Genomic DNA, 15,142 nt, shown 5'->3' on the forward strand with positions numbered 1-15,142 from the left:
AACACTAGTTCCTTTGGTGAGGTTAGGGTTTCTTGGGTAAGGTATAAGGTAGATAATGGCATGGCATACATTACTAAAGTATTTCATCTCATTTGCTCTTCATTCAGAAGAACATCGCCATTTCAAGAAGACATTTGAGGCACAAAGAGATCATGTAATCTGTCCCTGAGTACAAGGTTAGAACGTAACAAAGCTGGCACTTATATCATTCAAAAAAAAAGAGATAACAAATATTAATGAAGATGTGGAGAAACGGGAACCCTTTTACACTGTTGGTAAGGATATAAATGGGTACAGCCACTATGGAAAACAATATGAATGTTTATCCAAAAAAATTAAAAATAGAACTACCATACAATCTAGCAATCCCACTTCTGAGTATATATCCAAAGGAAATAAAAATAGGATCTCAAAGAGATATCTGCACTCTCATGTTTATTGCAGAATTATTCAAATAGTCAAGATATGGAAACAAACTAAGTGTCCATCAATGATGTGTGTGCTTGCACACGTGCATGCATGTGTGTGTGTGTGTGTGTGTGTGTGTGTTATTTGGTCATAAGAAGGAAATTCTGCCATTTACAATAACAAGAATGGATCTAGAGGGCATTATGCTAAGTGAATTAAGTCAGACAGAGGAAGACAACTAGACAACTACTTTATGATATTACTTGTATGTAGAATCTAAAATGCCAAACTCATAAAAGAAAGAATTGGTCAAAAGGTACAAGTCTCCAATAATAAGATAAATAAGTTCTGGGGAATCTAAGGCACAGCATGGTGATTATAATACTATATTATATACTTGAAAGTTTCTAAAAGAGTAAATCTTAAATGTCTGTCTCAGAAAAAGAAATGGCAATTATGTGACATGATGCAGGTGTTAGCCAACTAATCATTTTGCAATATATAAGTGTATTATATCAAGTTGTTTACCTTAAACTTACACATTGTTATGTGTCCATGTCCGTTATCTATATATACAAAACCCTAAGCTACGGGTCGACCATTTGGCCCATCACTATGACACACACTGACCACCAGGAGGCAGATGCTCAACACAGGAGCTGCCCCCTGGTGTTCATTGCAGTCCCACAGCAGGAGCTCCACTCAGTTGACTGATGGTGTCAGATGCTGGGCTCACCGCTGGTGAGGGCAGCTATAGCTGTGCGAGCCTCTCCTGCCTCCGCGACAGCACTACTGAGTGGTAGTGGCAGGCGCAGCGGGGCTGGGATGAGCGGGAGCAGCGCCTGGCCCGGGCTTGGGTTCCTCCCTGGCCACCTGCCACTTTGAGTACTACTACATCCCTCGAGAGTCCCAGATTGCAAGAGGGTGCAGGCCAGGCTAAGGAACCCCAGTATGTCAATAAATCTGGGGATAAAAAATCTGACACTTGCCGAAACCGTTTTTGGCTCAGTGGATAGTGTCGGCTTGTGGACTCAGGAGACCGGGTTCGATTCTGGTCAAGGGCATGTACCTTGGTTGTGGGCACATCCCCTGTGGGGGGTGTGCAGGAGGTGGCTGATCGATGTTTCCAGCTTTCTATCCCTCTCTCTTCCTCTCTTTAAAAACAAAAAAACAATAATTTTTTTTTTTTAACCTGGCACTCAAACCTCATTGAGCGAACTTCAGATTCAGACCCTTTCCACACCACACCACATTACACTCTGCCAGTCAAACATCCTGAATAGCAGCTTCATCAAGTACTGAGGGAACCCCCACTGCTGGCTTGTGGCATTTATGTGGATAAAATTAAGTGGGCACAGAGCTCATTCAGCACACAGAGAATAAACAGTTACCAAAGAAGCTCCATTTTTATGAGTTTCCAAATACCTAAAATAGGTTGTGGGGTTTTGTTTGGGTTTTTTGTTTTTTGTTTTTTGGGTTTTTTGTTTATTTGTTTTTTTCTTCATCTGCAGTTATAAAATAGCTCTCTGAAGCCCCTAGGACATAGTTATAAATGATGAAGAAAAATCTGAGTTACAAAAATATACAACTATTCTGGATTGCAAATGGATTTGTTTCTAAACACAGTGGGCAATCGAGAGCTCTTTTTAAATATATATTTTTATGGATTTCAGAGAAGAAGGGAGAGAGAGAAAGAGAAGCATCAATAATGAGAGAGAGTCATCTATCAGCTGCCTCCTGCACACTACCCTTTGGGGACTGAGCCTGGAACCCAGGCATGTTCCCTGACCAGAAATCAAGCCGCAGCCTCCTGGTTCATGGGTGGACGCTCAACCACTGAGCCACGCCAGCCGGGCTCAAGCTCATTTTTTAAACTCCAACCAATGGCAGTGTCCTCACCATGATGTGAGTAGATGGCACACACTTCATAATGGCAATGATGAATATCATACATGGAAAATATACAAACAGATAGAGCAAAATAGTCTTAGCTCCTCTACCAAAATTCTCAGAAGACAGCTATCATCAGAAGGAGGTGGCCTTGGAGCTCTCCCTAGTGGAAAGAGACCAGGGGAAGCAAATGGGGAAAACTGAAAAAGACCTGAATAAGGGCTATGGGGCTAAAGAAATACAGCGTTCTTTACACATGCTACTACTTTTCTATATGCATGGAAAACATAAAAGTAAAAGCAATGAGTCGGAATAGATATTAACTTTTAGTTAGGTTACTCTTGGAAATAACACACAAACTGATCATCTACCCAGACATCTCAATTAAAAATATATACAAGTACATTCCTTCCAGCCTTTTGTGAGCTTTGTACCAAATGATCCAAACACTTGAACTACTTCAAAGGTGCTACAAGCACCAAGTAAGCCTGGGGCTTATTAACTCAAGCTTTCTGCAGAGAAACTGAAATGATCACTTCTAATGTCCGTCTTCAGAAGGAGCTAGAACTTCCTTTTTTTATTTTTTTATATTGGAAAGAAGTCTCAAGGTTTTAATTTTAATTAATTTTTTTAGAGAGAAAGGAAGAGAGGAAGAGAGAGAGAGAGAGAGAGAGAGAGAGAGAGAGAGAGAGAAGAGAAGGAGGAGGAGAGAGAGAGAGAGAGAGAGAGAGAGAGAGAGAGAGAGAGAGAGAGAGAGAGAGAGATGTGAGAGAGAAATATTGATCAGTTGACTCCTATACACAGCCTAACTGGGCATCGAACCTGAAACCTGGATATGGGCCCTGACCAGAAATCAAAACTGCCACCTTTAGGTGTAGAGGACAATTCTCTAACCAAGTGAGCCACACTGGCCAGGGCTAGAGCTTTCTTTTAAAAACATCTGAAATTTCCCAACCTCCAGCCAAGTAGGCAAAGACATGAGAGACCTGGAAACAAGCTGATGTCCTCGGCGGGCAGGCAGGGAAACATTAATGGGCAATTCATAAACTAAGGTTGCCTTTACAATTACACTTCTAATATGAATTACAGTTGATTATTGGTTTAAGACTGAATGTACATTTTATTACCACTCTCAGCATGAGAAAGTACCGGTTATACCTGAAAATTCAAACACACTTGATTCCTGGCCATCAAAAGCCCCAATCAATGCAAACAACTTCACTTGGAACAGATAAATTATTTGTTTTGATAAAGTATAAACAGAATCCTATATTACTGATTTTATGACATTTCTTTCCTGCAAAAAATAAAATAAATATGAATTCAACCCTTTCAAAAAATATTCTAGACTTGTAGTTCCTAAACTGTGCTCCTTGAAATAGTAATAGTCTGGGATGCTAATACACATTCATAAAAAATAGATTTCTATGACCATATAATGTAGTTTCTCAATTCTCAAGTTCACTTTTCTTTATTTTTACTTTTTAACCTTTTTTTTTAACATTTCCAACATGGAGCCTCACTTTACAATGTATAAAAAATAAAAAATAAAAATTCTGGCCCTAGCTGGTTAGGCTCAGTGAATAAGAGTATCAGCCTGCAGACTGAATGGTCCCAGGTTCAATTCCAGCCAAGGGCACATGCCTGGGTTGCAGGCTCTATCCCCCGTAGGGGAAGTGCAGGAGGCAGCCCATCAATGATTCTCTCTTATCATTGATGTTTCTATCTCCCTTTCCCTTCTTTTCTGAAACCAATAATGAAATAAATAAATAGATAAATACTAGCTGAATCTTTTTTTTCCCCCTGAAAAAATAAAACTATTAAGTTAAGGGTGTGTTTTACAACCAATTCCATCTTAAAATGGAGAAAGCTTGATAAACTTAGAAAAATACTTTTTTTTCACCGGTGGAGATTTGTTCTGCACCTTATCTTATTAAAGGTTCTGGAAAATCCTACACTTTATAAACAAAGCTTTTCGCTTTAACTCAGTGTTTCCCAAATATATTTGTCCATGGGTCCCTCCTTCTATAGAACTCATATCATTTCACTAGACGACAGTTCTGAGAGCATATTCTGGGCATGTTTGCTTACTTCTTCCATTACCCTTGGCCAAGACACCTCCCTCACCTCCTTTGGAAGACCCGGTGACAGAATTCCTCCCATCAGAAGGTGAACAGAAACATGTGTCAGGGTCAACAGAACTGAACAGATGACCTAAAACTCTCAGTACAGGGAAAATTCCAACTGGGCCACGGCTGATTTGTGCTGCTTGGGAGACATCTGTGGTGTATGCATACTGATTGCTTTCTCCTAGGAGTGACGCACAGTTTTTTTCTGTTCAAATGCCTTTCTGATGTGAGAAATGAATAGACTGAATTGGTGCCATCTGCATCATAGGATGGAATTCGCCGTCTGGTGAAAGGAGCCCCTTACATTTCCTCACATTTGGGAGAAGAGAAATCAATATTTTCCTAGGACTGGCTCCTAAATTTACCTTATCAGCAAGTCTCTGTTTCTGCATTCCTGAATAATTCCATGATAGAAGTCATATGGCAAAATAGCAGGAGGCAGGAGAGTGTGAGAGCAGACACGTAAGACAGAACCAATGACAGGGCACTCCTAGATTCCAGGGTCCATCTTCAGGCCCATAATAAGTCCTACATACACTCATCTCACGCCACACAGAATTTATCTGCTGATGCCTTGTTAATCCAGTTCTTAAAAGAAAGTATCAAACATGAAAATAGGTTTAAAAGATTACCCAGCCAGCGTGGCTCAGTGGTTGAGAATCAACCTATGAACCAGAAAGTCATGGCTCAATTCTCTGTCAGGGTACATGCTTGGGTTGTAGCTTGATCCCCAGTGGGGGTGTGCAGGAGTCAGCCAATCAATGAGTCTCTTTCATCATTGCTGTTTCCCTCTCTCTCTCTCTCTCTCTCTCTCTCTCTCTCTCTCTCTCTCCCTTCCTTTCTGAAATCAATAAAAATATATTTTAAGATAATAAAGGTTACCATGTGCTTATTCAAAGACATACTTGAGCACAGGCCCATCTGTCTAACAGGTCCCTGGCTTCTCTTGGACCAGCAGCATCAGCATTACCTGAGATCTTGTCAGAAATGCCATCATACTTCAGGCTTCATTCTGTGTGCCCAGGATCTGCATGTCCACAAGATCCCTAGGTTACTTTATATTACAAAGAAAAGACCTTATATTACAAAGTATAACCTTGGTCTGACTTCTTATTTCCCGACGATCAGGGCCCACATGCTGTGAGTTGGATGCTACCTTGTAAAGACTGATAAGTTGCACGTTATTTTTATTCACCAGATGCACAAATGGTCTCTGCCTGGTAGAAAAGATAACTTCAACGTGACAGTTTCTTGTCCTGTAAAGCAGAAGCCATTTTGCACCTGATTCCTTCTTTCAGCGACTAGATAGTCTCAATCCCACAATTCCTCTCAGAGCTGGATTGACCACCCTGCTTTTCTCTCATTGTTGAGTTAAATCGATCTTTGACACATGCTCAACATATATGAATGACAGTCTTGCTTAGAACTGCTTAAAAGTATAAATTATAATTCAAACAACACTGGTGAACACTGTAATAGTCATCTTTTCTTAGGGGAAAAAAAAATAGCCATTGTCCCGCAAAAAGGCACTGAGGATGTTCATTATGATATGAAGATGACTCTAGGCCCGGCTGGTAGTCTAGCATATAATCTAGCTCTAGATACAAGGGCCTGGCAACCGAGAGCCTCTATGTTTCGGCTCGCAGACATAATGTGTAGCCAAAGAGCTTTAGTCTTGTTTTAATTTTTGAATTGGAAGGTATAACGTGCCTTCTCTGGTCCTCCACAGGCTCCAGTACTCCTTATCATCTGACATCAGGCTGTTTCACACGTGTTTGCTACCCATCTGGTCCCTGGAGGCATTCACGTTTACAACCTTTAGAGAAGCCACTAATCTATTAAGCCCACTTAAGCCAGCACTACAGTGGGAAATGGCTGGTCTCAAAATTATAGCACACTCTCCGCAGCCCTTATTGAGAGGGTTTTTGCATATCTATCACACACAGACCCCGGGCTGCGATGATGAGCGTGAAAAGAGTGCAGCTGCCGAAACCAGTGGCCTTATTCATTGCCCACCAGAGGGCAAATTATTTACATGTATAACAATTCATTTGAAATGCATTTACCAAGCAGCAGCATCAATTTCTTCAGATACAAAAGAGTTTCATTTAAATGGTTCTCAGGGCGTGGAAACCATTGCCCACATAAAACAGCGGAGATAGCTTCATTCTCAAAACTGAGCATTATTAAAATGTCAGAATAAATAACGGGCAGAAATATAGCAACGGAAGGCAGTAGCTCCAGGCAATAGCCTGGTCCCTCTGAAATCAGAACCCAGAAGTTCGAACGCAGCTGGGACCAGACAGAGTTTGGCGGTCCCATTAGTCCTGGTGGGGGTGTTTTCTTCCTTAGATGGATTCCTTGACAGCACATCACAGAAAGTTATTAAGTGTCTGCTTTCACCAGGCATGACTCTCTTTCGCATCGGTGCTCAAATTCACGAAACAAGGACAAGCAGGCACAATATAAACAAAGTCATTAATAATATAAATCTCACCTAGAGTGAGAGAGTCATACGGCCTGTCTCATTGGCCTGCATAATGTGATTTCCGTGGTTTTCCATTTGCCCTCTCGATGGATTTTTCTTCTCCGGAACATCTCATCACATTTTATTCTAGGATTTCTTCAGGGGCCTGAATGGCAACAACTTTGAGGAAATCAGCTAATAACACCTCCATTTCTCATCTGGACAGCTAAGAGGACTTGCTAGCTGCCACTATCGTCCACCATGGGCATGGCACCCCTCCTACTGAGACCTGAGCTCCAATCTCTTAGAGTTTGCAATTGGGTCATCAAATTGGGCTTCTAGCTTCACACTCGGCTTGAGGGTCATTAATATGCTTGTCTCTTGATAGGTTATTTATTCCAGGGCTTACTTTGAAATTGCCTGGCTAAAATCTGTGTTTTCTTTTAGGACCACATTCTGGCAGTTTTTCATTCACGTTGGTTCTAACTGAGGGATGGCACGTGGTTCGAGAAGTCAAAGGAAGTTTTCGCATCATTTCAGGAAAAATCGCCCTGACCTCCTCCATTGTGAGTCTATCCTCTATAGCCTCCATGTCACACGGAAAAGGCTTTCCAAATTTCTCCTCGGTCTGCAAAACACTGTTCAAAGGAAGTGGGCAATCTCTAAAATTGGGAAGGGTCAGCACTGTGAAGCTTGCGAAAGGGGAAACCAAAGAGAGTCAGGTGGGGCTCGTGCCACATGGGGAAACGAGAAATAAGATCAGGCAAAACCCCGTGAGACAGCAGCTCTCCACCCCAGATCTCCGCTGCATTTAGAAGAGACGCAACATCTTTCAGGTGAAAGTTTTTTGCAAGTTTATGCTCTGGTTGCTTTTGTTTGTTTGTTTGTTTGTTTTGTTTTGTTTTTAACTGCAAGATTCCAGGCAGGTTGGCTCCCTTGAAAGAGCCTTGGTCCTCCCTCACCCGTCAAGTCACCTCCCATCCAACCTCTCTGCTGGCTCCTGCTCCCATTCTGAACTCCAGTCTCCAATCTCAGAACTCACATCCACTTAGGAGATTTACCTTAAATCCACTTCTCCTATGTATCTGCTCATGTATCTCAATAAAAGTTGACACTGACTTGGAGTGTTCTGTATTTCTGTGTGCTAGGGTGTTAGTTCTTTGAAGCAAGTACCACCTTTTAGGGTTGTTTTTTTTTAATCCCTTTTTCATGGTGCCTGAGATTCTTTAGTCTCTTAAAGAATGTCTGTTCACTTGATTGGCTATTTCAGAAAGGCCGGTACATTCCAGGGAAAGGATAATGAAAAAAGAGGGAGAAAGAGAGAGAGAGAAACGTGATTAATGACCTAATGCTCTCTAACAGATGAAAGTGTTTTCAGCTATTAGAGCCAGGTCAATCCCCAGCCAAGGGTATTGGAATCATGCTAAGAAATATATGTTCCAAAAGAAACTTGATCATCCTACAGATTTACTGGCCTTAATGAGTAGTTTACAAGGTATATGTATTAGCTTTTTTTCTTATAAATATCAAAATAGAAATTAAGAATAATGCCCCCAAAGATGTTCATGCCCTAATCCCCAGAATCTGTAAAGATGTTAACTTAGTAGACATGATAAGGGCGGAATGAATTATCCAGTGGGTTCAATGTGTCCTATCAGTCTTTAAAAGGAAAGGCCATGCCCAGCAATAGTCAGCGGGAGAGAGATATGACCAAGGAAGAAAAGGAAGAAAGATGCAACAGGCTGGCTTGGAAGGTGGAAGGAGAGGCCCATGAGCCAAGGAATGCGGGCAACCTCCAGAAGCCAGAAAAGGAAAACAGAGTCTCCCCCGGAGCCTTCAACAGGGACACAGTCCTGCCAACACCTTGACTTCAGCCCAGTGAAAACTCTATTGGAATTCCAACCTTATGAAACTGTAAGACAAACTTGTGTAGTTTTAAGCCCTGCATAATTGGTTACAGCAGCAAAAGAAAGTGGACACAAACGGCAACCCTTCAGCGTGGCCCTCAAAACTGGGGAGCAGGCATTCCCTGCTGAGCCCCCAAACCAGAGAGATTTCTTCTTCCAGCTGCAACTATCCTTCTATTCCCCCTTTTCCTCTCTACCACTTAGCTGACTTTTTCTCATCTTTCAAGACTCAATACAAACTTTCTCTCCTCTGAAAAATTTTGTTTTATTTTCTATGTAGGCTATCAAGGTCTGAAAAGTGGGGACCATGTCGTGTTCTTTGTACATGTTAATTTGAAAGATGGAGTTAATTAATCATCATTTGATGGAGTGTAAAAAATAAGGAACAATCAAAATGCTTTCTTGTCACTGCTTTTAAGAAAAATGATCACTCACTCACTAGGATCCACTTTCACTCACATTCATCAAGTCCTACCTTGGTCTTTCTCCTCCTCTCTTTAGACACACACACACATACAACCTGGCAGTTAAATCCCAGTTTGTGGCTGTTCAGAGTCAAACAAGTAAGCAATACATTCATCCCTGATTAAAAAATAAATAAATTAAAAATTAAAAAAAGGAGCTGTTAAAAAAAAAAAAGCTGTTGGAGGTCAAAGGCTGAAAGCAGAAAATTTAAAAGGCATGGAAAAGATTTCAAAACGTGGAGTTTAAACCCAGATCCAAATTTTGAGAATTAAATAACAGGAAATTTGAGAATTAAATAACAGGACTCATGTGTGATAGTTTTTTAAATATATCCATAAACACTTTGACACTCCTCTTCCAAAAAAAGTGAAGCCTAATTTCCCCTCCATTGAGGGTAGGCAGGAGTGAGCCCCTTCTGATGAATGGAATACGGATGATGTGAACAGCATGAGATCAAGTCAAAAAAGGCATTACAACTTCCTAGCCACATGAGTGACCCATGCTGAGATAAGATCCCAAACCGTCAGACAATCACAGGCCCACAGCTTGACAGCAACCAGAGGGGAGACCCTGAGCCAGAACCACCCAGCTGAGCTGTACCCAACGTCCCAACCACAAACACAATGAGGTAATAAATGTTCATTGTTTGAAGCCTCTAAGTTTGGGGGCCATGTGTTATGCAGTAAAATAGTCAATATAAATGAGATATATTCCATAGGGCAAGTGGTCGGCAAACTCATTAGTCCACAGAGCCAAATATCAACAGCACAATGACTGAAATTTCTTTTGAGAGCCACATTTTTTAAACTTAAACTTCTCCTAACTCCACTTCTTCAAAATAGACTCGCCCAGGCCATGGTATTTTGTGGAAGAGCCACACTCAAGAGGCCAAAGAGCCGCATGTGGCTCGCGAGCCGCAGTTTGCAGATCACAGCCCTAGGGCAAAGGTGACAAATTGGAAAGTCAAGAACCTAAAAAGGTCCTCAAATATATTTTTCTCATCTCTAAATGGTAGACTTTTTATGAGCCAAATTTTAAAAATCATTCAATTCTATTTAGAAATCTAGATTGCCAGTCTCGCTCAGAAATGTGGAGATCTGGCAACACAAAGGCCTGCATTCACAGGAAGCAGACCAGCCTTCCGCTGGAGAAGACGCATGCTCTCCCGGAGGACACTGGAGTCCCACCAGCCCCTCTTCATGGCCAGCAGTGTGGCTTTAGCAGTGCTGTTCCTCTTTTAGTGAAGAAGTGTTTGCCAGCTCTCATATCTCCATCAAAAGTAGGAGGCAAACGATATACTGAAAGGGCTGTGTGTCTTAAGAAGTCTAAGAAAAAACTTACTTCTTAGTGGAAGTGAAGAACATTCTCGCATGTCCAATATGCTCTAAATGTGTATCTGCATCAAATACACACAACTTAGGATCCTGTTTTTTTCTTCCTCTTGGAGCTGTGCTCATCTAGACTACCTGACTAGTCCCCGTAGGTAAGTGAGTTTGCCAAGCCTGCTCTTTCTTATGGGCTCTTTGAAATGGGGCTAAAGTAAGTCAGAACATGGCTCATCAGCTTCTTCAAGGTAGCTGCCAATACTACACCTTCCCTCTCATACTGCATGTTTTGAGAAGAAACTTGCTGAGACCATAGACTCTATAAAAATTTTCTGGTTTTGTACATATAATAACTGTTTAGCCTGAGTTAATTGCTGACTCAAATTGTGTCTGAGTACAACCATAGCAACTAACCAAAGATGTAATCCCAAGCACAACCCCTACTTCACCATAAATGTATACTTTTTACTATTATTAATATTTCTAGGAAATCAACATTGAAAATGAGAGTCAGAAAACTACGGCACACAGAGCAAGCCTGACCCACCACCAGCTTTTATGAATGAAGTTTTCTTGGACTATAGCCATACTCGCTCATTGACAAACTGGCAGCCTCTGCACCATCGTGGTTGAGCTGAGTCGTTGTGGCAGAGACCTTATGACCTGCAGAACTAAAAGGTTTACTACTTAGCCAAAGCCTGAATGAGAAGAATCAAACACAAGCATTTGGGTGGTTAATAAGCCAAAAGCACACTGCTTCAAAAGAACACAACACGGGAGAAGATAAAGTCACCATGCCCTATCCAGCATCTTCACCTTAAAATCCATAGTTGATAATTGTAAAGCTTTCCTTACCTTACAAATGAACATAAGTAGCATAGGTTTTTAAGTTGAAAATAAACTGACCGTGGCTAGTTTCTGAACATCTTCATCTGATGCTCCCAGAGATGCCAGGCCTATTTCTTGTGAAAATTGAGCAAACTTGGGGTCCGCAAGTAGTGGAACATGTCCCAGAAGTTCATGGCATGTGTCTCTGACAAGAAAAACATCACAAAGAAATGTTATGCTAGAAACTTTAACTTCACTGATAGACAAGACTTAAAATCCTAAACATAACCTTGATATGTTTACTGAAATTAATTCCTGTTATTTTCATCATTCTAAGACTTTTATCACATTTTAACAACTCTGAAATCCAGATGTACCTTACAGTCGATGGCATCTTAAATTATGATATGTAATATTTTTAGTAAAATAATAGCGACTACTATTTACAAGTGCTTACTTTATACCAAGCACAAGGTAAGTGTGGCCAGATTATTAGGATCTCTGAATACATAATAATCTGGCCACTCAGTGTATATCCTATATAATAAAAGACTAATATGCAAATTGTCCCCTCGACCAAAAGTTCGAGCAGCAGCCAGGCTGGCCAACCTCCCCTGGCCAGGCTGGCTAGACCCCACTCATGCATGAATTCATGCACCAGGCCTCTAATATATATACACACTTAGTGGCCAGATTATTATGCATTCAGAGATCATTAAAATAATATATATATATATTTCAATCCTCAAGAGAAATTTAAAGGATTAGCAGGGGTCTTCAAACTACGGCCCGCGGGCCACATGCGGCCCGCAGAGGAGTCTGATCAGGCCCGCCAGGTTTTTTGGGCAGTGAGCGCAGCCGAGGTGTTACAGTAGGAATTAGTAGTTCATATAGTCCGGCCCTCCAGCTCTCTGAGGGACCGTGATCTGGCCCCCACTTTAAAAAGTTTGAGGACCCCTGGATTAGAGGATTAAAGCAATTTATTAGTACAAGATCCTGTAGCTCAGGAGTGAGCCAACTTCAGCCATAGACCAAATCTGGCCCATTGCCTGTTTTTGTAAAAAAAAGTTTTATTAGAACACAGCCATGCCCATTCATTTATATATTATCTGTGACCCCTTCTGACTAAAACAGCGGAGTTGAGTAGTTGTGACTGAGATCATATGGTCCACAAAGCCTGAAATATTTACCAGCTGGCCCTTTACGGAAAAAAAGCTTGCTGACTCTTGCTATAGGTAGTGATAAAACCAAAATATGGTTTTATCCAGCTTGTTATGACTTCCAAATTCTTGCTCCTAACTCTTCCTTCGGTTGCACTGCATCTCATGTTACACTTTGCCAGCCTCTGGGAAACAGCAGAGGATCATATTGTCGTCGCCAAAGTGGCTTCATTCACAGACAATTTATCTGCCTATAACACAAGCAATTCCCTGCAGAATGCAAGACCCTCCTAGCCCTCTGCTTTGGTTCGCCTGAACTAAGTAATAAAAGAAGCTTAGAACCTCACTCATTTGCCTGAGCTTCCATTTGGAGCCGAATGATCAGGCAAAGGCAATGTGTGTCACAATTTGTCAAGGCAGATGACTTACTGAGTCATCTCCATGAATTACAGACTGTTTCCTGAAACCACACTATATTGGAACGAAGTCCCCTGTGCCTCTCTGGGAACGGATCAAGAGGCAGCAATATTTTATTTTCTTTACAAAAACCAATTAGCCAGGTTGTAATTGAAAGATGTTTCCTGATTTCACCTGGGCTCCTCTGAAGTGTATCACATCAAACAAGTGCTATAATATAAATGCCAGGTGCAACCACCATATTACAGTATGAAGTAGATTGGATGGTCATGTGGTTGAAGCAAGTGAATGGTGGTCAGAGACACAAGATTGATGCCCAGATAAAACAGATGGCACTGCTCAATCAAAAAAAATCTTGTTCCCACAACTGAAACCACATCCCCACTGGCCGGCCACTTCATAGACACACCAAGTGAAAGGGCAGCCAAATGACATGTGTGGACATGATACTAAAAGAAATTCCAAATCCGTTCCCTGTCAACTGTGTGCCAAAAGCCTTCTTCTTGCACATAAGCACATAATTTGTGGAGAATAAGATGTGTTGTGTATTTTTTCTCTAATCATAATGCTTAAGGCAAAGAACTGGGGACCAAGCCTCTCATTTTACCCATGAATAAAATAAAGAACAGAAAGAAATAAAAGGAAAGATAGCATATATTGAGTTCTTACTGTGTCCTGGGTACTGTATAAAATGTTTTCATATCACATTGTTAATTTAACCTTCACTTACAAAGAAGTCTTATTATTTCATCTACCAAATGGGCAAGCTAAAAGTCAGTAAATTTAAGCATCTTTGCAAGGTCACTCTGTTAATAAGAGACAGAGACAAGATTTGAAATAATATTCCTCTGCCTTAAAGCTATGCTCATTCTGTTCTATTGTTCTAACTTGTATTTGCAGAGTAATGAGAAGGGAGGCTGGCCTTAGTTTTTGAGAAGGAGAGGTCACCCAAGTTAGTTAGCCCAAGTGAAAATGTATTATAGTCAGCATATCCAAAGTCTCTTGTCCAACTAGTCAGTAGTCTTCAACTTCCCCAATTACTTGAGGAGCCTTTTTAAAGTTACCAGTGAATGGATCCTAGCTAACACCAATTCAGGCCAACTCTTTGGGACCTGGGCCTCTGTATTTTTTTTTTTAATTCTCACCCAAGGATATGTTTTATTATTGACTTTAGAGAGAAAGGAATGGAGAGGAAGAGAAAGAGAAACATGGATCAGTTGCGTCCCACATGCACCCCAACGGGGACTCAAACCTGCAGCCTAGGTATGTGCCCTGGCCGGGAATTGAACCTTCAACTTTTTGGTGTACAGGATAACACTCAAACCAACTGAGCCACACCAGCCAGGGCTGAGCATCCACATTTTTTAAAAACTTTCTGGATGATAATGAGACGCAGCCAGAGTGGAGACCCAATACATAATTGATGATGCTAGGAGATCTTCCAGGAAACTTCAAGCAACCAGCACTTGAAATTGAAGCTAAATGTGAGTATGTACTTTTGAGCTGCTCAAATTTAATTTCACTAGAACCACATCATTAATACTGGAGAATAATGAAAGGAGGTGGCAGAAAGGTCACCAGGTAGCTAATTATTCCTTTGTGTGTATTTGATCCAGTTAAATGTCTGATACTTCCATGGTAGGAGTGGACCCCCATAGACTCACGCCTGTGATCAGTTTTTTCAAAGGTCACTCTGTCTGCACCACTGTTGGAATTAGGATCAAGTGGCCCACCCTGGATAAATCTGAATACACCACTGTAAATACTAAAACATCCCACTGACCCAGGCGGAAAAATATGACAACAGTAACTCCAAAATTAGACCAGATATCAAACTCCAGGGAAATACTGATGCTGGTATTAGCTCTCGGTATAGATAAGCAAAGTGAGCAGAAACAAAACTAACTTTCGTGGCCGACACATACTAAATGCTTGCTGTGGTCAGACACAGAGCTAAGTACTTCATAATGTGAGCATAGGAGAGGCAGTGCCTACTGTGCTGGTGAATGCTCGGTGCGGTACCGGATCTACTTTTGAGCCTGTTATGTACTTGAGGAAGCTGCTGCAGCAGACAGCCTTCCATCTACCTCGGTCCTAATGGAGTCTAAAGGGTAGGAAGGAAAGTGGAAAGCTGGCGATTGGAAAG

The 15,142-nt window shown here is 41.3% G+C and overlaps 1 protein-coding gene across 1 annotated transcript in view; it reads right to left on the minus strand.

The window, feature by feature from the left end:
* TPH2 (tryptophan hydroxylase 2) overlaps positions 1-15,142 on the minus strand; it is a 101,018-nt gene that overhangs the window by 29,279 nt on the left and 56,597 nt on the right. The window contains exon 8 of the mRNA XM_084878872.1: positions 11,498-11,624. Coding sequence (XP_084734998.1) covers positions 11,498-11,624 — 127 coding nt within the window. The remainder of the gene's footprint in view (positions 1-11,497; positions 11,625-15,142) is intronic.

Source organism: Pipistrellus hanaki (genome assembly GCF_964339955.1).
Source record: "Pipistrellus hanaki genome assembly, chromosome: 3".
Lineage (NCBI taxonomy): Eukaryota > Metazoa > Chordata > Mammalia > Chiroptera > Vespertilionidae > Pipistrellus > Pipistrellus hanaki.